Raw genomic sequence first — 19,985 nt, forward strand, 5'->3', positions numbered from 1 at the left:
AAATGACTCGGCACCCGCATGTAATCTTTCAACTAAACAGACATTTCCTGCCCTACTCGTTTTGACTCCTTCTATCCCTCCCTCCCTCCCTCTCTCACTCTCTCTCTCTCATTTCATCATTTATTGTGTCTCTCTCGCTCTCTCTCTCTCTCCCTCTCTCCCCCTCTCTCCTCTATGTGGGATTGTAGTAGAGTCTCATGCTGCACACTTTGCGAGTTCTACATCAGGTGTGTTTCTACTTTCAGTAGTTTCTGCACATGTCCGCGGTGAGTCTCTTTTTATTATCATCAAGCTTCATGTCTGTTCTGTACGTCTGAAAACTTTAATTCCAGTCCAGGAGCAGTCTGCTTACTGACTTCTGCATGATTGCCTTAATGCCCTGAAACAAACTTCTGTGTCACGTCATGTGTGTTAAAAAAAAAAAACAACAACACAAAAACAAACAAACAAAAAACCCTGTTGTGACATGTTGAGGTGATTAAATGGATGAAGGTGATGATGATGATGATGATGGTGTGCGTGTGTGTGTTGGTGTTTTTACATGGGTTAATCAACAAAACGCATGACCAGACCTGTATAGGAATGCATCATCATCTATTGTCGTCTTTCACTATGAGTATTGGATTACAGCGGTTCAGATGGTTTAGTGCTCGAGTTCACGGCAGTCACAATAAATGTTTGAAATTATCAATAAGAACCTTTATGCCGTTTATAAATAAATGCATTCTTATTTGTATCTTCTTAGCTTTTGTACGTTATTATAAGTTCGTGGGACAGGGGGACATTTTAGCATTCGGTTATCTGAATGTCTGAATAAATCGTGGCGTTGCTGTGTAGGAGTGTAATAAAAATATTTGATACTCCAGAAATAAATGTGTAAATCTTGATCATGACTTATGCCTATTTCAAACAGTTCATCAGCTGCGATATTTGGTGAGCTTAGTATATTTTCGAAAAGGTTTTTTTATTTTACAGTTTTTAACTCTAACCGAGGAATACGTACACATGAATCAAGAAATGCTTAATGTTTACCGGCTTTTGCCTACGAGCACTTATTTATGAGTCTCATTAGGATCCGATTCCACAACGATTTATCTTTCCTTCTTTAATTACTATTCTGTATCATTTTGTTTTGGTCTGTAGCAGGAGTCGTTATTAAACTGTAATAAAACAAACTCCAGATGTTCAGTAGCTTTTCGCTGAGCGTGTATTTAATAATAAAGTTTATTCAGAATGTGATTTTCTATTTGCATTTAGAATCTAAACCAGGAATTACGCAAGCTGAATTATTTTTAAACTAGTTGCTTCAAATAAGAGTCAAAAGATTGTTTTCCTGCTGGAAACAAATGCCCAGAAGTTCAGACAGCCAATCAGATTGCAGCGTCAAACATTCTGAAGGTTGTGGCCAGAAAAGTGTACAAAGGATATCAGCAATCTACGTATCGAGGGCAGTGTGTCTAAAGCTGAGATTAAATGAACATATTAAATTAGTTTTATTGCTATTACACATTAAGATAAAATACATATTTTTTTTACGTATAGTATAAAAAGGCTTTCCTGTTTGTTGTGAAGTTATGATAAATAAAATAAAATTGTATGAGCAAAATGATGGATTGAAAACATTAGAATTGTATTTGGAAAGGATTATTATTTTTTTTTTCAATTAAAGAGTCTTACCTGTATATTTTTAATTAGGAGTTTGTTAGGATTGATTTATGTGAGGTTATATATACGTTATTATATTTGCAGTGCAAGTGATTTTTGTTTGCAAGCTGCAGTATTATGCAAGTCATGTTTTTAGCTGTGGATTTCCTGTATTTCAGTATTAAAAAGAATTGTAAAGCTTGATAGATTTTAGGGAAACGATGTTGGATGAGTATAGATGTCGGCTGATGCTTAAGGTTTCGGTATCGGTAAATATTCATGATTTCTATATTGTGATCATCGGTTATCCGTTATCATTCATTCCTACCAGCTATTATATGAGCACATCATTAAATGACCTGGTGATCTAGAGTACTCCTCCTGAAGAAGTCTTGGGCACATGCAAAGAAATGCTGTAGAGCAGCGATGCCTTCAAAAAGAATCAAAGGAAATGAAAATTAAAAAATTCTAAAAATCCTTCCTGTAAAGAACAGTAATAAATGAAACAAAGTCAATATTTGGTGTGACGATCCTTTGCTTTTTAAAAAATAAATGAGTAGTCTCGGGTACCGTTTGTGTAGTTTTAGAAGGACGTTAGCTGGTAGGTTTTATTCAGCACCAGCCCCGGTTCTTCTGCAGACTTTGTCTGTCACATTTGCTTTTTAATTTTGCAGCAAAACCCAGCAGCCTTCATTATCTCTTACGTAATACGATGCTTTCTTTACTGAAATACAAACGTTTTTTTTTCTGTAACATTCGATTTTTTGCTGGAAAACGAATGTTTGGAAATCTATAATGTTTTTTCTACTGACTCGCTAATGTAGAAGCCATAAAATAAACATCTATAACAAAATAAACGACGACTCTTTTGCACGGTACTGTGTGTGTGTGTGTATGTATGTATGTGTGTGCATGTATGTGTATGTGTATGTGTATGTATGTGTGTGTGTATATATGTATGTATATATATATATATATATATATATATATATATATATATATATATATGTATATGTGTGTGTATATTATATCTCGATCTGTAATGATCGCAGCACTGACTAAATCCATAGCAGTTGTAATGATTTTTAGATTGGATGCCATATACTGTCCTGAGTTCTCATTCTTCCTGCTTTAATGCTGTAGTTTACGACTGTTTGCCATCGTTGCAGTTTAATTATTAACATTAATTACGCTTCAGCTTAATTAGTACAGCATTGGATGTAGTCACAGTCATGGTACTGTAGTAGAGCAAATTTAAACCAGTGACATCCTGACATTTTTGCAAATGCATCCGAAAAGTCTTTTACTCAATCTCATGTTCTGTGTCGCAAACAACCTCAAAGGTGCTGTTGCGGCATGCCAGACTGTGGGGGTGTCTGCGAAGTGTTTCTCATGAACTGATCGGTTAAAACTGGTTTGAGTTGTATCTCGGCGTCGTTGCTGTTCGGCTGCTGTCTGATTTTAAACGAAGAACGCCAACTCTTATTGCTAAACAAGTGTGATTCCTGACGCTGGGTTTGTTGCTGTCACGTATGTTCTTGACAGGACAAGAGTACAGAGCGGGAAGAAGTAGTAGAATGTAAGCGGCACGTAATGAATCAGTTCTATTGCATTTTGTCGTCTTAAATCGTAGAACATATCCGTTTCACTCGCATTGTACGTTGATACGGTGGTGATCAGACTTTGATAGATCCCTTTAGATGTTCTTTGAAATAAAACACAGCGCTCACTCGCACCTGATTGTCATCCCATCGATTGAAAACACCTGACTCTGTTGGCGTGTTAAAGTCGTGATCTTCCCCATGGCATGCTGGAAGCAGGAATGTGAGTCGTTACAGTGGGTGGGGCCTGAAAGAGGAGGAGACAAAAGAATAACGAGACGTCCATCCCACTGCCAACATAGACGTGAACAGCACACGGTACAAACAGAAATACAATTCAGGATGTAACACATGGCTATCCAACAACTTCATAGTCTGATGTTCTCTATGTGAGGAAATAACACTTAGCTAGCAAGGATTTAGACGTGAATACAAAAAGTAAAACATTTCCAGTACCAACTTGGTGAAATATGTTTATGGTTTCTTAAATTTGAGGTATCAATGTATGTTCTAAGCAGGAAAAACACAATTGTGGCCAATCTTCCCAAATCTTTTTGTCCCCCCCCCCCCCACCCCACGTTCCTCTAAATACGTCAGTCTTATTGTGAACCTTTTGTGAATGTGTGTTCGTTTCCAGGGAATTCGTCACAGTTTTCGCTTTTGCATTCCTGCATTTGAATTTTGTAAGTGAAACTTCATGTTTTAACTTTAGTGAAATTCGACACGCAAATTTGCTATACAAAGTCGGATTCTTTGAACGGTTCCTTCACGTGGCAGCATGAAATTCAAAATGGAGGAATTTTAGAAGTGTGTCGCCTGAGAGTTTATATCAATCTTCCCAACGTTGATTATACATTATTCCAGTAAAAAACAAAAAAAAAGAAAGGGGAAAAAAAACCTATATGATTGGTTGCCAGGTCTATGCTATTTCCATCCAGTAGTGCTAGTTTATCAATTCAGTAACGTATGAAAAGTATAAGATTGGGGGGGGGTTTCTTCTTCTTCCTTTGGGCTACTTTCAAAATTTACTCAAAAAAAGGAATGCTTATAAATTTATATTGATGCAGGAGATAAATACCTGGCAACTCAAAACAGCTAGCACATTCCGTAGGCTAAAGTTCAGAAAAGGAGGAAGAAGAGAACGAATGTGGGCGGCGTGTTTGTCACGTCGTTGCTTGATCGGCTTGTCCAACAATTGTAAATTAGAAGTGGGTTAGGTAGACAGCTAGCTTGCGCAGCTAAGAATGCAGGTAAATGGGAGGTGGTGATATTGTAAAAACTTGGAGTGAGGAACAGAGCTGATTGAATGGATTTAAAAAAGAGTCTTAAATTTCAATTTCAATTTTAATTTTCAATTTTATTTTATTTGTATAGCGCTTTTTACAATAGACATTGTCTCAAAGCAGCTTTACAGAAATATCAACATGGTATACAGATATTAAAGGTGCAAATTTATCCCAACTGAGCAAGCCACTGAGTGGCGACGGTGGCGAGGAAAAACTCCCTAAGATGTTTTAAGAGGAAGAAACCTTGAGAGGAACCCGACTCAGAAGGGAACCCGTCCTCATCTGGGTAACAACAGATAGTGTGAAAAAGTTCATTATGGATTTATATGAAGTCTGTATGGCCTTAGGAGCAGCCGTAGTCCCAGCAGTCTGGAATTAGAGAAGATTTGAGCTCCATCCAGAGGCAGAAAGGATCTGGATCTCTAGTATCTCCATAAATTCATGTGGGGCTCGGCGAAAGGAGAGAGGGAGAAAAAAGATTATTATGACTGCGAAGTAGTAGAACAGAATCTAGTCAGGGTAGGCTTGAGTAAACAAATACGTTTTAAGCCTAGACTTAAACACTGAGACTGTGTCTGAGTCCCGAACACTAATAGGAAGACTGTTCCATAACTGTGGGGCTCTATAAGAGAAAGACTTAAACTATTTATAGTTGGTGCGTTAGCTACAAAAGCTTAATAAATGATTTATTCATGAAATAGGTAAACAAGCTCTATTGGAACAATGCTAAAGAACTTTGATTTGGACTTGGTTTCATTCAGTATTTTCACCACAATATTGTTACCCACAGCTAAAATGCTAAGATTTTTTCCGACCTCGGTCACACCTGCTTTGCAAGTAGACACATGCTGCAAATTTCCAACAGGTGAAGTAAGTCAGACGGGATTTGTAATACGGATAAGCAAATGACTGGATCATCATAACACAAATGAAAAAAAATATATAAATAAAAAAAGACCATTGGATAAGTGGGTGGATTATTTGGGCCATTTGCTGTTGAGATAAGATTAAGTGTTTACGGGACGATATTGCAGCTGGTTTTGTTGTGTTAATTATAGCTCAATACAGACCATATCATTATAGAATAATAACCATCATCAAGATTCAAGTGAATAATCACTGATTTCAGGAACCTAGTTAAAAGATCTCGGGCGGTGATTATCCTCTTTGCCACTGAATGTGCAGGATCATTATGTAGCACACACACACGTTTGCACACACACACATATACACAGCTCCATTAAAGTAAAAAGTGCAGCACATTAAAGTACATGCACATAGACTGCATAGGTAATGGATTAGTCATATAAACATGTTTTTTGTTTGTTTGTTTTTTATTTAACATTTTTTTAAAAATGAAGATTGTTTGGAAGAGCTTTTAACTGAACAGCTTCAGTTTTAAAAAGCAGCTTAGTAGTTTTTAAACGAAACAGTATCTGAGTATTGATATTACATTGATATACGCAACACCGGTTTTGCTGGCAGTGACAATATTTTTGTCATCATTAACCACTTACTGTGAATCTCTCTCTCTCTCTCTGTGTGTCTGTCTACAGGTGACTAGTCTCCCGCTATAGTGTCCCAGGAGGACATGGAGGAGTGTGAATTGCCCCCGGTAAGCATGGATCACCCCTGGAAAACTGCCACGCTGAGGAGGATGGCATGGGCCCAGAGTCGAGACTCGTGGTTGGCCCCGGAATCAGAAGAGCCACTCAATAACAACAACAACAAGAAGGCTGGAACGGCCTCCGAGACGGGTATCTCTCTCTCTCTCATTTCTCTCTCTCATTTCTCTCTCTCATTTCTCTCTCTCTCATCTCTCTCTCTCTCTCTCTCATCTCTCTCTCTCTCTCTCTCTCTCTCTCTCTCATCTCTCTCCCCCAATCACACCCCATCTGTTTCTGCTCCAGTTTCAGAGATGTCTTGGTAGAGGGCGGCTGTGTTCCAACAGAGGGAGAAAACAGACCGTTTAACTGGATCATTCATTCTTGATTTGGGACTAATAAAATCTTTTATTGAGGTTTCTCTTTTCTCCTTTGCTCTTTGCATCAGCGTCTGTGTCTCACACATTACTGGAGAGGAAAATTTCAGTGTAGTGGTGGAGGATGGTTGCAGATGTAACCAGAACAGTGAGACATTCATTTAGTTCAAATTTAATTTTACCCCTAAGCTCAGATGTAAAATTGGCTATCCAAGGAATGCCATTTTTGCCCTGGAGCTACAAGGCTAAAGAAATAACTGAAGCTTATAGCTACCTGTTTAGCATTGCGGACCGTTCTCAGCCAACAATCATTATACGGTACAAGAGTGGCCTCTAGAGGCAAAATTATAAACCATCACAGACTAATTTTGTTGTGTTATTTGAATTGTTTTTTTTCGTATTTTGAGAGTTACTTTTTGGTTAAGTTTGCATGTTTATTTTTTATTTACTTTAATATGTATTAATACTTTATATATATGTATTCGTATTTAGATTTTTAGTTTAGTACAGTACACTCATGGTACTGTCAGTACTGTTTATTTTTATAATAATTTTTGCATTATTTATATATATATATATATATATTTCAATTCAGTCGATTAATCAGTTATCGGGAGGTACCACCCAACCTAGTTATCGGTGAAATCCACTATCAGTCGACCTCTAGTAGATACTCTAAAGTCAGCATGAAGGGAAGTTACAGCAATCAAAAACAAATGTGTCTTTCACACCCCGTGTCCTTTCCCCTTCGGTGAAATGACTTCCTGGTGAACTTGATTCGTGTTTGTCCGAGTGCTGCTTTGCCTGAATAAACAAATGTTGATGCGTTGTTTTAAGGAGTCTCTCATTTCTCCACAGCGATGGGTCAAAAATAGTAAATGCTATGGTTAAATTGTAGATGTTGCCTCTGTCGCCTCAAAGGAACAGCTTTCTCATTATTATTGTTATTATTATGATGTTATCTATGTTCATTTCATTCAATTGCAGAAAACATACAATTCCTCCTTCAGACTTTGCCAAATTATGTGCTGAAAAAAGTGATGGTATATCTATAGCTGCTACCGTTTTTCGTTCTCTTTGTCTGTTAGTGTTTAATCAGCAAAACCTGACTGTTATGTGATGATTCAGTCAGGCATTTTGTAACAAATACTAAACTGGTGGCTTTAAGCGTCCATTACTTATTAGCAAAATTAGCATTGTATCCCCGGTGCAAAACAAAACTACACCAAACACGTACTGGCTGAGCGGCTACATTTGGGATGAACGGAAAATTAATTCCTTTAATTCTTGATTCGGGTTCATGTGTCAGTAAACAAATGAAATCAGTTTGTGTGTGTGTGTGTGTGTAGATGTTGTGTTTGGCTGTGGGAACTCTTAACAGGATGCTGCTCGTGGGATTGTGGCCTGCTTTGTAAACTTCCTTTACATGTGTTTTTCTTTTCTCTTCTTTTTCTTTTAGGTCCGATCCCTAACAAAATAGCGAGCTGGCTGAGAGAATGCAGGTAAGGATCCTGAACGATTACGCAACGCCATTCGGCTGCATTCAAATGGAAATGTTGTCAGTAGGATTAATGTTTGTGGTGTGACTCGAATACGTCTCGCTGGCTTAAAACAAAGGATTCTGTAAGGTCTCGGGATGGAAAAACACTCTCTGGATGGTTGTGCGCGATGGCTTCGGATTCAGACGGAGATGTGAATGGCTTTGTGGTTCTTGTGAAGTGTCCAAGTTTAGATTTCCTGTTCACTAAAAGGGAGCTCGCTCTCTTCTGCTGGACTGGTACAAGTTGTGTGTGTTCTTTACTGTGTGTGTAGAAACAATATGTTTAAAACAGTCATCTTGATGTCTTCTTGGTCTCTCACACACCTTTGACTGCTCAGTTTTAGTGAAACAATGCCCTCTTGTTACTTTCATGAAGCATTGGTAACATGTTTACTGTATTTTCTGGATATCGAGTCACTCTGGAGCATAAGACAAAAAATATAGGTCAGTTTACACAAGTGGTACAACTTCAGTGTTGGTAAAGTTTTTTTTCTTCTTTTGCACCTAAGTAGTGTTTTAAACTCTTTTTAAACATATTTTTTTCTATAGAGCTGGTTTTAGCTGTTCACTTTATTGTATGTAGTATTTCTAGTAGCAGAAAATTTGATATAATATGACGTCTGGACGTCCTCTAAAACAGTGTTGGCTTTAGATATGAGGTAACCTGACAGGATTTCTGAGAGGATTGTTTTCATAAATGTTCACTGCCAACTAGCTAATGTGAGCAAGCCTGACACAATTTCTGACACGATCTTGACTGTATCTTAACGTTACAAATCTCTGCTGCTGATGCTAAGCTGCGAGGGCAACATGAGCGAACCAGAAGATTTTGAACTCTTATTCATAAATGTTTCAAATATTCCCTGATATCGTTAGCCAACTACGTAACACGAGCGAACCCGGCACCGTTTCTTTAGAGGATTCTTGTGTTTTATGCTCAAATGTTACAAATCTCAACTGCTAATGCTAACCAACTAGCTAACGAGCTTACCTGACAAATGCTACACAGTTTAAATTCAGATTCGTATCAAATCTTTATTGCTAATCCTAAGCAAGTAGCGAGACAGGATTTCTGACAAGATTTTTGCATCTTATTATATAATAAAGGTTGCGAATTTTTATTCCTAGTGTTAAACTACTAGCTAAAACCAATACAATTCCCATTATAACCATTACAAATTCTATGAGGGTTTCTAGTGGGTTTTTTTTTTTGTCAGCAGGGGTGTTAAGTGAGAGCTTGCTATAAATGCTTTCGTGATCACGCACAACAAGGTTTATTTATTCCTTTGAGCTCTCACTTTTCTCCTCAAGTTGTGGATACAGTTACATAAATCTCCCTTTTCCCTCATGTGACCAGGACAAACACACAGTGAGTGGAGAGGGGGTGATGTTTGCGCGTTGGTGCTCGCTCCACACTCAGTCAATAAAACATTCTCGTGCTATCAGGGCTTCTTTCTAGTTCAGGAAAGAGAGACGGAGAGAGAGAGAGAAAGAAAGAGAGAGCAGAGACAGGTGGCTGTCTCACTTCTCTGGGGTTTTATGGATATCCGGTAGTGCTGAAGTTTGATCGATATGCAGCAATTTGGTCGATGTCCCTAGGTTCAGGAGTAACTGTGTGGACAGAGTGGAGTTTAGTCTTAGCCTTTGAGGCTGGTGTGTGTGTGTGTGTTTCTCACGCCACTCGGGCATTCAGGTGTCTGGATGAAAGTGGAGTCTGAGAGCGAAAGCAGCTTTTTGTAAGTTTATTTTTTATTAAACAGTTGAGTGTATATGAATGCTTAGTGTGTTGATGTCTTACTGTGTGTGTGTGTGTGTGTGTGTGTTTGCATTAGACTTTCATTGCTAGAACTCAAACGTTTCAAAGTTAACCACTTAACAAAGTTCAAATCTTGCACAGTCTAATTCGTCTGTGTAATGAAATATGATCAAGATCTGTTATTAAGCTTTGCTGGACATTATGCGTTGAGTGTTTAACAGCTTCAAGGTGGAACAGCTGTTTGTTTTTGCAGTGCGTGTGTGTATAGTATGTTCTGTCTAGAGATGTGTGTGTGTGTATATATATATATATATATATATATATCTCAATCATCCACTTGATTGATATCATGTGTTTATATCGTCCTTGTGTTTTATCTTATTGTAATGTAGTGTACCTGGCCGGTAGCACATGTTTCTGACGTGTTGTGTGGTAGCATGTTGTCATGGTCCCGAAGTTTATAAAGGAAAAGTCTGGTATTTATTTATTTATTTATTTATTTATTTATTTATTTATTTATTTATTGTTGCTTAACCTTTTATCAACGTATCTTGAACAAGAATTTTGATGCACAGGAAACCTGTTGAATCCAAACTCGCTTATAAAGGAAGTCTAAAGGCAGTCAGTGAACGTCTACGCAAACCCCTGTATTCTGATTGGAACCGATTCTTCAGTTTTTAAACTCTAAATGTGTATAAATCGTCTAGTTACTAGTGTGGTTGTGCATGTACTGGTGGAAGTACATGTGTTTTTACTTCTTCAGTGTTGGGAAGTTGGATAAAACCGTGTAAGAAGAAATGTGAAGATCTCTCATGCCTATTTTATCCCAATATCTTCCTGGATAAAGTAATGGCAAGAATCCTTTCAATTTTGCATGATATGGTTAATATCGTAGCATATTATTTTTTCAGTGTTGGTTAACAGAATTCAACACCTACCTAAAAACCTCTATTACGAGTGACCTTGGAAGGACCAAATGTTCTGTTTATGTAAAGCTTCAGTGAGTTCTCCCTCTATCTCTCCCTCTATCTCCCCCTCTATCTCTCCCTCTAGCTCTCCCGCTATCTCTCCATCTCTCTCTCTCTCTCTCTCTCTCTCTCTCTCTCTCTCTCTCTCTCTCTCCATCTATCTATCTATCTATCTATCTATCTATATATATATATATATATATATATATATATATATATATATATATATATATATATATATATAAAATAAATATATATATTTATATTTACACACATACAGGGTGTCCTAAAAGTCTCCATATTTAGGGGACTGTTTGCGCCAGGACCACATCGGTTGTGCCTTCATCAGTGGATATATAGATGTGTGTGTGTGTGTGTGTGAGAGAGAGATATATATATATATATATATATATATATATATATATATATATATATATATATATATATATATATAATGTATGTATGTATGAAACATTATGCAAGACATTTTGCTGTGTGTTTGTTTTCCCTATTTATGGAGACTTTTGGGACACCCTGTAGGTATTACAGACAAAACTAAGTTTTTTTTATTTATTTATTTTATTATCATATCTTGCATTTCTTTTATATTTTGATCTTATTTCCCTCTACTTTTTGCTTGGTTCCCTTTTCTTATTTGTTCTTAGTTTTGTCCCCTTTTTGATGTGGACACACAGAACAAGTAAAGCATGACTTTATGCAAACAAAATGTCACAATTCCTTGTCTAAATATTTTTTGCAGCTCACTGAATTTTCACCTTCATGATTTTTTTTTTTTTTTTTGGGCGTTTGTTACATTGTTAGATGACGTGTGTTTGTGTTTGTGTGCTGTTTAGGACTCCTCTTGGAGCTTCTCTAGATGAGCAGTCCAACAGTCCGACCAAAGGTGAGTTAACCTGTTTATCTACTGTTGTGGTGGTGTTTTGTTTTGTTTTTAAAAGAAAAACTGCAACTTTTATATTTCTTTCGGGCTGCTGAATTTAGGGTTAGGTGCAAGCAAGAATTAGCTACAGTAAGGTAGGGGTGTGTGTGCGTGTCAGTCAACATTTTGTGTGCTTTCATGCTCTTCACCAGACTAAAATGACTGTAAGACAGATAAGTGTTGTGTGTATTATCAGATCATTACCTTTCCTTCTTAGCACTGTATTTTCCAGAATATTCATTCCTCCCATGTATGAGCCCTGCCTCTTAAATCATATCTGCCTTCAATCAACTACTACATCAACTTTTTATTTAAGTTGCAATATTAGAGCATATATTTTTATTGGCTTTACTGTTTGTACCTCCTTCACTGGTTTTGCCTAGTTTAGTGTTTGTCCTGTTAGTGTTATTGTTTCTTGGACTGCAGCCCTTACTATAATCACTAGTGCCCTGATCTGTTTAGTGCTTTACACAAAATAAATCTCCTCCTGGCTTTTCCTTATGTTAAAGAACAGAAGGAAAAGCCAAAAAAAAAAATAAAAGAGGAAAGAATGAGAGGATCATTAGTAAAATTACATTTAGTAAAATTATGAGACATTGCTTGTGTAATGACACACCAGAGAGGTTAGCACAGCTAAAATAATTCAGTCAGGACACTGGCGCAAGGCTCGAGGCACAAGGCGGGGGACATTCTGGACGGGGTGCCAACAAATTGCAGGGCACAATCGCGCACACATTCACACACTACAGACAGTTTGGAAATGCCAGTCAGCCTACAGCGCATGTCTTTGGACTGGTGGAGGAAACCGGAATACCCGGAGGAAACCCTGGGAACACGGGGAGAACATGCAAACTCCAATCACACAGGGCGCAGCCGGGATTCGAACCTCCGACCCCGGAGTTGCGAGGAAGAATGAACAGAATGAGCATATTTCAATAACTACTATAACGAGCCTGTTTTGCTTGCACTGTCGCTGTTGAGTTTTGCACCTTTTTTTTTTTTCGTGGGTTGGTTTTAGAGAAAGGTTGACTACTCGGCTGGAATGTGGAGTGACGAGTCTTCTGACCCGTTCAATAACCTGTAGCATTTCACACAAAATGTCAGGGAATTCTGGACCGAGTACCACGTATCAGATATCGTCAGGCTGAAATTGTTGCCGGTTGCCTATACTCTTAAAAATAAACGGGCCAGAAAAGGTGATGCCCGAGCTCAGTCGTTCTCAAAATTGGAACTGAGACTGTGCCTGTGATCCTATTTATTTATTTATTTATTTATTTATTTTACATTAATGGAAATCTCAACTTATCACAATTATTATTGCGGTTTGGATTAAACCCATTCAATTCAAATGACCAAAACAGACTGTGCCTTTATTTTTAGAAACCGTTATTAATCATATAGTTCTATGAATATAAACTTGGTTTTGTGTAATATTTACATCGCACATTGACTTGAGCACTGGCACCGAGCAGCTATATAAAATAAGAACCAGAGTATTTTTGCATGGTGTGGTCTTGTGTTCTAGCTAGCTACAAGATAGCGGAGTCGTGCCATATTTCGAGTATTTTTAGCCTTTAAAATGGGGTCACTGGCCAAGAAGGTTGAGAAACCTGTTTGTTATAAGAACTCAACAGTAAATAAAATAACTTCTATTGTAATTGTTGTGGTTAGGGCTATATGATGATATAATATAAATATCATGATAAATTACGTTAGAATACACTTTTCAGTCCCTCCAGGATTTTGTGATCGCAGAAATGAATGCAAAGTCAAGCAAACTCTGCAGTGTTTGGAGCAGCTTGCAATTTTTCAAAATTACTGCAGATTTTGCGCAGATTTGGGATAAGACGCGTTATGTGATGTCATGACAACGCACATTCAGACAGAGCCCTCTTCGATTCACGTACGTCGAACATGAGTACAGCTAGAAGGTCTCGTTTACCAACAAACATCTCTATGAAAGGCCGTGCAAAACAATTTCATGCAATTGCAATTCAAGTATTTTTCTGCCAAAAAAAACAACAAAAATCTCCAAGTTGCATCGCAAATTTCAAACTGCAGCAAAATCGAGGATTTTTGGCCTCAACAATCGCAAAAAAAACTCGACGAAATCCTGTATCCTGGACTGCCTTTTTTTTTTTCTCTAATATCACAAGTAGTGTAAAATATCTTTCGAACTTTTTTCAGATTTTTATTTTAAATAATTACAAACTGCTTAGATTACAAAACTTATTAGAATTGTTAGAATTTTTTTCCTCTTCACTGTCTTTATATGGACGTAAAATAAGCGTCATTGAACTTAAGTTGATTTAATTATTTTATAGTTACTGCTGTTTTGCTGTCAGCTTATTAGTACGATCGAGGATCTGTGATCACGGATCATAGAAATGTCCATGTATCATATGATATTTTTGTCTAGAAACGATTTCCGTCTTTAAATGAGGAAGAAAATCATAAACCCCCTTGTTCTTTTGTAGCACCACTATAAGGAATCTTCTCTAAAGTACCTTTATAGTATTTTGCTTAAGCACTGGTAATAGAAACAGGTCTGATCGTATAAAATGCAATACCCTTACTAACAAACACAACTGCCAACCAAATTATACAGTATATTATACAGTATATTCTTTCATAAAAGTTAAACCAACTCCCTCGATCATACACCAGGAATCAAAATGAGTGCTGAACATATCAGGGTTGTCCATATAGTATATTAAATATATTGTGATTTGTATTTACAGTTTCCGGTAAATGGGAAAAATTTTCTATATATCTCACAAAAATAAGTGACGTAGTTACATTTATGCATCAGATTAACGCTTTACGCAGAAAGTCGTGCTGAAATGTTTGGATATGTAGTTTTTTAGGCAGGTAGAGACGTGTGTATGTGTGTGTGAGCTGCAGTTGTGGTAAATAAAGCGTTACAAGGGAAAAAAGGAGTGGCTGAAACAGATAGCAGCACGTTGACCGTGAGATTAAAGAAACAATTTGGTTGAAACACGCTGAACCTGTTCTTTAGAGGGGTTTATGGTCCGCAGTCAGCAATGGAATGATCTTTGGTATAGTAATAATAAAGGCTTACCATTAATTACTGTGTATTTATCCTTACTAAATGCACAGTATAGCTGTTTAACCTGCTTCCTGTTACTAATCTCTGACATTGAGGTAAGTAACAGGAAGACTGTGGTACCTGTGAAAGCTGCATTTCAGCTCATTCGTTATGTCCCAGAATAAATAAAGGAATTCTTAAATACAAGTCCAACAAAATTAAACGAAATTGAATGGATAGTTTATCTAGTCATTTACAGTGCCTGGTTGGAATGTACAATATGGAAATTGTTCCTATTATCTGTATGAGAGCGCTACGCTCGTGCTGTGGTTGTTCGTGATTGGTACTGTAGTATATAATGATAAATATTTCAAAACTAAAAGGGTTCTTTATTAGCAATCAAAAAGCCTACCAAGCGCTCTGTCTGTCTTTCAGTTCGGCACACCATGCATGTTAATAAATATGCAGTATTATCATTTGTGTTATTTGGATTAAAAACAGAAGTGGGTGTGGTCTATATTGGGAGGGGTTTTTTTTCTATTTGTGAATTGTTAAATATATCACTATGCTGTGGAAATACTGGAAAACACTGGGGGGGGGGGGACAGATCTGCTAGTAAAAGTTGCAAATTATAGCAATATATACCTTATACAGTGCCCACCACTAATATTAGCATCCTTGGTAAATATGAGCAAAGAAGGCTGTGAAAAATAGTCTTTATTGTTTAACCTTTTGATCTTTTGTTAAAATAATTCACAAAAATACTTGCCTGGATATCAAATAACAATTGCAAACCAAACACAGGTTTATCAAAAAAAAAAATAGTTAAATATAGGTATGCATATTTTACATATTTTCCCATTGATATATTAATTTATTTTAGTACACCTGGGTGACTAGGAACAGGAAATTGTTCCACCATGACTTCTTGATTCACAGGGTTATGAATACAAGGTAACAAACAGCCCGAATTCCCTTAGTCATTCATAACAATGGGTAAGACCAAGGAATATAGCTGTGATGTGCGGCAAAAGGTTGTTGAGTTTCACAAAATGGGAAGTGTCTATATGAAAATAGCACAAGCATTAAAAATGCCCATTTCCACCATCAGGGCAATAATTAAGAAGCTCCAGTCAACTGGAAATGTTATGAATCGACCTGGAATTGGACGTGTGTCTATATCGTCTCAACACACTGTGAAGAGGACGGTTCGAGTGGCCAAAAAATCTCCAAGGATCACAGCTGGAGAATTGCAGAAGTTAGATGTGTCTTGGGGTCAGAAAGTCTCCAAAACTACAATCTGAAGTCACCTACATCACCACAAGTTGTTTGGAAGGGTTTGAAGAAAAAAGCCTCTACTCTCATCCAAAAACAAACTCAAGCGTCTTCAGTTTGCCAGACACTACTGGAACTTCAAAAGGGATCGGGTTCTATGTTCAGATGAAACCAATGTAGAGCTTTTTGGTAATAAACACCAGAGGTGGTTTTGGCGCACACCGAGAGGTAGCCATATGGAAAAGTACCTCATGCCCACGGTTAAATATGGAGGTGGCTCTTTAATGTTTTGGGACTGTTTTTCTGCTGGAGGACCTGGACATTTCGTTAGGATACATGGCATCATGAACTCCATCAAATATCAACAGATATGAAATGAAAACCTGACTGCCTCTGCCAGAAAGATTCAAATGGGCCGTGGTTGGACAGCAGGACAATGATCCAAAACATACATCAAAATCAACACAAAAATGGTTTACTGACCACAAAATCAAGGTCCTGCTATGGCCATCCTAGTCCCCTGACTTCAAACCCCTAGAAAACCTGTGGGGTGAACTGAAGAGAGTCCACCAGCGTGGACCTCGAAATGTGAAGGATCTGGAGAGATTGTGTATGGAGGAACGGTCTCAGATCCCTCACCATGGATTCTCCAAACTCATCAGGCATTATAGGAGAAGACACAGAGCTGTTATCTTGGCAAAGGGAGGTAGCACAAAGTATTGACTAAAAGGGTGCCAATAATTGCAGCACACATATATTTAACAAAGATGTTTTTTTTATAAACATGTGTTTTATGTAATTGTTTGATATCCATGAGAGCAGAGTATTTTTGTGAATTTTTTTAATCAAAAGGTTAAACGATAAAGGCCATTTTTCACAGCCTTCTTTGCTCATATTTACCAAGGGTGCCAATATTAGTGGAGGGCACGGTACGTCTTCATGGAGCTCACTTTGTGGCCAAGGGCATTGTGATGCTGGACCAGGTTTGAGCCTGTTCGCTCCAGTGACGGGAAACTCTAATGCTATAGCACACAAAGACATTCTAGACCAGCCGTTCTTAACTTTTTTGCGAGTGCGACCCACTTTTAAGAGTAGCAATGTATTGCGTCCCCATCAACCCCACCCCACCCCGGATGTTAAATGGAGAAGCACTAATATAATATAAAACAAATTCAATGTTTTGGACTACTCACAGTGGGATGGTTGGGCTTTGATAGAGTATGTGAGAGGGTCCAGTCGTGGCTGAGTAGGGCTGAGGGAAAAACCACAGACTATCTATACTATCAGTCTGGTGCTATACTTGTTCTTCAGGAACGCCAGCACTAAAAAACCAGCCTCACAAAGAAGTCAATGCGAATGGGAGAAGGCTTTTCGTTGCCATGTCATTCAGTTCTTGGTATTTGCTGTGCATGGATATCCAAAAAAAACTGTGGCTTCTCTGTGTGCACTCGTGCAAAATAAAAGTTTTCCTGTGAATGAATGTACAAGTCTTACAGTATTTTAAAATTAATTTGAATCTCTGTGTACAGCACATGGTCTGCATGAGCTTTACTGAGTGACTGCACAAAACAGCATTTTTTTTTTAACGTAAACACGGTAGAAATATGGTTTTATTTTGTATCTCAGTAAGGCAGTGTTTAGGTTGGGCTAAAACCGAATAGAGCTCCTGTGAGTATCACAAACGTCTGTCATGTAAGCAGGGTTGCCAGAACCCACATATAATACGCATATATAGCAGATATATATTGCAACTTGGAAATTTGCCTCCTGTGCCAGCATGTTTTTCCTGCCACTATATACTGTAGTATGCACAGCATTTACCATTCCCTCTGCTAAACTCTGAGCAACCTATCTGTTTTGTCCTTATCAGATTGATCCAGAGAAATTATTGTAGGTAATGAACAGTGTGTGGGAATGACTGGGTGTGTATGAGCGTGCGTTGACAGATGGCAGTTCACAGAGTTCAGGTGTTAAAAGGTGAACAATCTTCTCCCTGTTCTGAAGGAGTTTAGCAGAGGCTAGGTTTTATTATAGACTCAGTATCATGGGTAGGTTTTTTTTTTTTTATCATTACAGGTCACCAGAGCTGAGTTAAAAAATAAATAAAAATCTCCCACAGCAGCACACCATGTACAGGAAGACTGAAAACTCTGGCCTTTGTAGACATGTCTGTCTATAACACCAAGATAATAGTGCTCGTATACACAAACATACAACATGTAATCAATGTAAGATGTATTTAAATAAATAAATAATAAACTTGTATTTATATTTACTGTTTACTTATGGCTGCTGAATCTGTTTGTTTTGCGCATGTTGTATTAGTCAAGTTGCGTTAGTAGTCCTGGTTTGGCTTGGCCACAATTTCATCCCTTTCTGATTTCTAACCCTTAACTGTTACCATCCCAAAGAAGAAATTTGCCAACACGAACATTTTTAAATTTGTTAAGACAAACAAGCTGTATGTTTGGTTTTTGTTTTGTTTTTTTCTCCGCCCTCCCTGTTTATAATTACATTTTATGTTGTGGTATGTCCATGAAACATTATAGCAGTATCGCAGCTATGAACAGTCCTTCCTTCTGCAGTTCTTCCCTGAGTTAAATAATATAATGCATACATGAATAAATACAGCGGGGCATGTTACTGAGTAACCTCAAAGCGCAAACTCCTCTGTCCTGAAAACGTCCCCGTATCAGAAAATTGAAAGTTACAGCTGTAGAAGTCGTTACTATAGAAACGATAAAGTATTAGAATGAGCGCGTTAATGTAAACATGTGATTTTGAATTACAGCTGGAACGACGGTCTGATGTTGAAAGCTGATGTTGTAGAAAATTCATCAATGCCTTTTGACCAATCAGATTCATGAATTCAACAGCGTTGAATAATAAACAAAGTTGTTTGGTGGTGGTGGTGATGGTGTCGTCATTGTTACTACTACCATTTTATACCACCAGTTTATACTTCAGAAAATAAGAGCCACCACACTGAAAGTTTTGTTTTGACCTTTTGATGTGGCTATATTTGCGGCTTCATGTTAATTCGTTTGCTGATTTTTGTTTGCAAGTGTGATCATCAAAATGGGAAATGGCATGAAAAATCCATGTTTGTTTATATAAATAAAAAGACCAAAACATCAGGCTAATGCAAAAAATAAATATATAAAGAGAAAGACATGTAAGTTGGATTTTGTAAATTTTGTGTAAAATTGAGTGAGGTCAGAGTTTTAAAGGAATAGTTCAGGCAAAAAATGAAAAACTCTTAACTTTTAGCTAACACGCAGCTCAGTGTGTCTGGTTCCTGATTTTCTCAAAGGCCAAGTGACAGGTTCTGCACTTTTATCTTCAATCTGCCGTCTTCTCTCTCACCAGCCTCGTTAATGTGAGATTTTCTAGCATTAAATAGCAGTAACTCTCTGGCTGTTTTATTGTTTGTTCATATACATATGTTTATAGGGTTTTTTTTGTTTGGTTTTTTTTTCCATGTAACTTACAGTAACTATCAGGGTTGAGTCACTTTCCAAGCCACCACTCCTTGTGAACTTTGGAGCCTAGACCCACACAGACACACACACACCACCATGTGGTCAATAGGATCGTTCTGTAGATAAGCCAGTAGCGGTCCACACTAATAGTATGTGTTTTATCTCTACGTGACGAGCTGATTTGGCAATGGGAACTGTGTGTGGGTGTGAGGAAATGTGATTTTGAGAAATGGAGGACGAGTTCTTGGCTTGAAGTCGGTGTTTAGCAATGGCCAAGTGTAAGGGTTTTGTTCTTCTTTTGCTTTGTAGGACCACAGAGGAATGGCTGTAGCTTCGAAGATGACTTGTCGTTGGGTGCTGAAGGTAAGCGTTTATATGTAGATACTAAAAACTTTTTCTCTTGGGAAAGGTGTTGTAACATGTCTCTAAAAAGCAACGAGACCTTTTCATGAAGTTCCGACTG

The 19,985-nt window shown here is 37.7% G+C and overlaps 1 protein-coding gene across 1 annotated transcript in view; it reads left to right on the plus strand.

Annotated features, from left to right (window-relative positions):
* itprid2 (ITPR interacting domain containing 2) overlaps positions 1-19,985 on the plus strand; it is a 74,499-nt gene that overhangs the window by 30,704 nt on the left and 23,810 nt on the right. The window contains exons 2-5 of the mRNA XM_053626287.1: positions 6,088-6,288; positions 7,972-8,014; positions 11,631-11,680; positions 19,832-19,885. Coding sequence (XP_053482262.1) covers positions 6,123-6,288; positions 7,972-8,014; positions 11,631-11,680; positions 19,832-19,885 — 313 coding nt within the window. The 5' untranslated portion in view covers positions 6,088-6,122. The remainder of the gene's footprint in view (positions 1-6,087; positions 6,289-7,971; positions 8,015-11,630; positions 11,681-19,831; positions 19,886-19,985) is intronic.

The sequence above is a fragment of the Ictalurus furcatus genome, chromosome 6 (assembly GCF_023375685.1).
Source record: "Ictalurus furcatus strain D&B chromosome 6, Billie_1.0, whole genome shotgun sequence".
NCBI classification, from domain to species: Eukaryota; Metazoa; Chordata; class Actinopteri; order Siluriformes; family Ictaluridae; genus Ictalurus; species Ictalurus furcatus.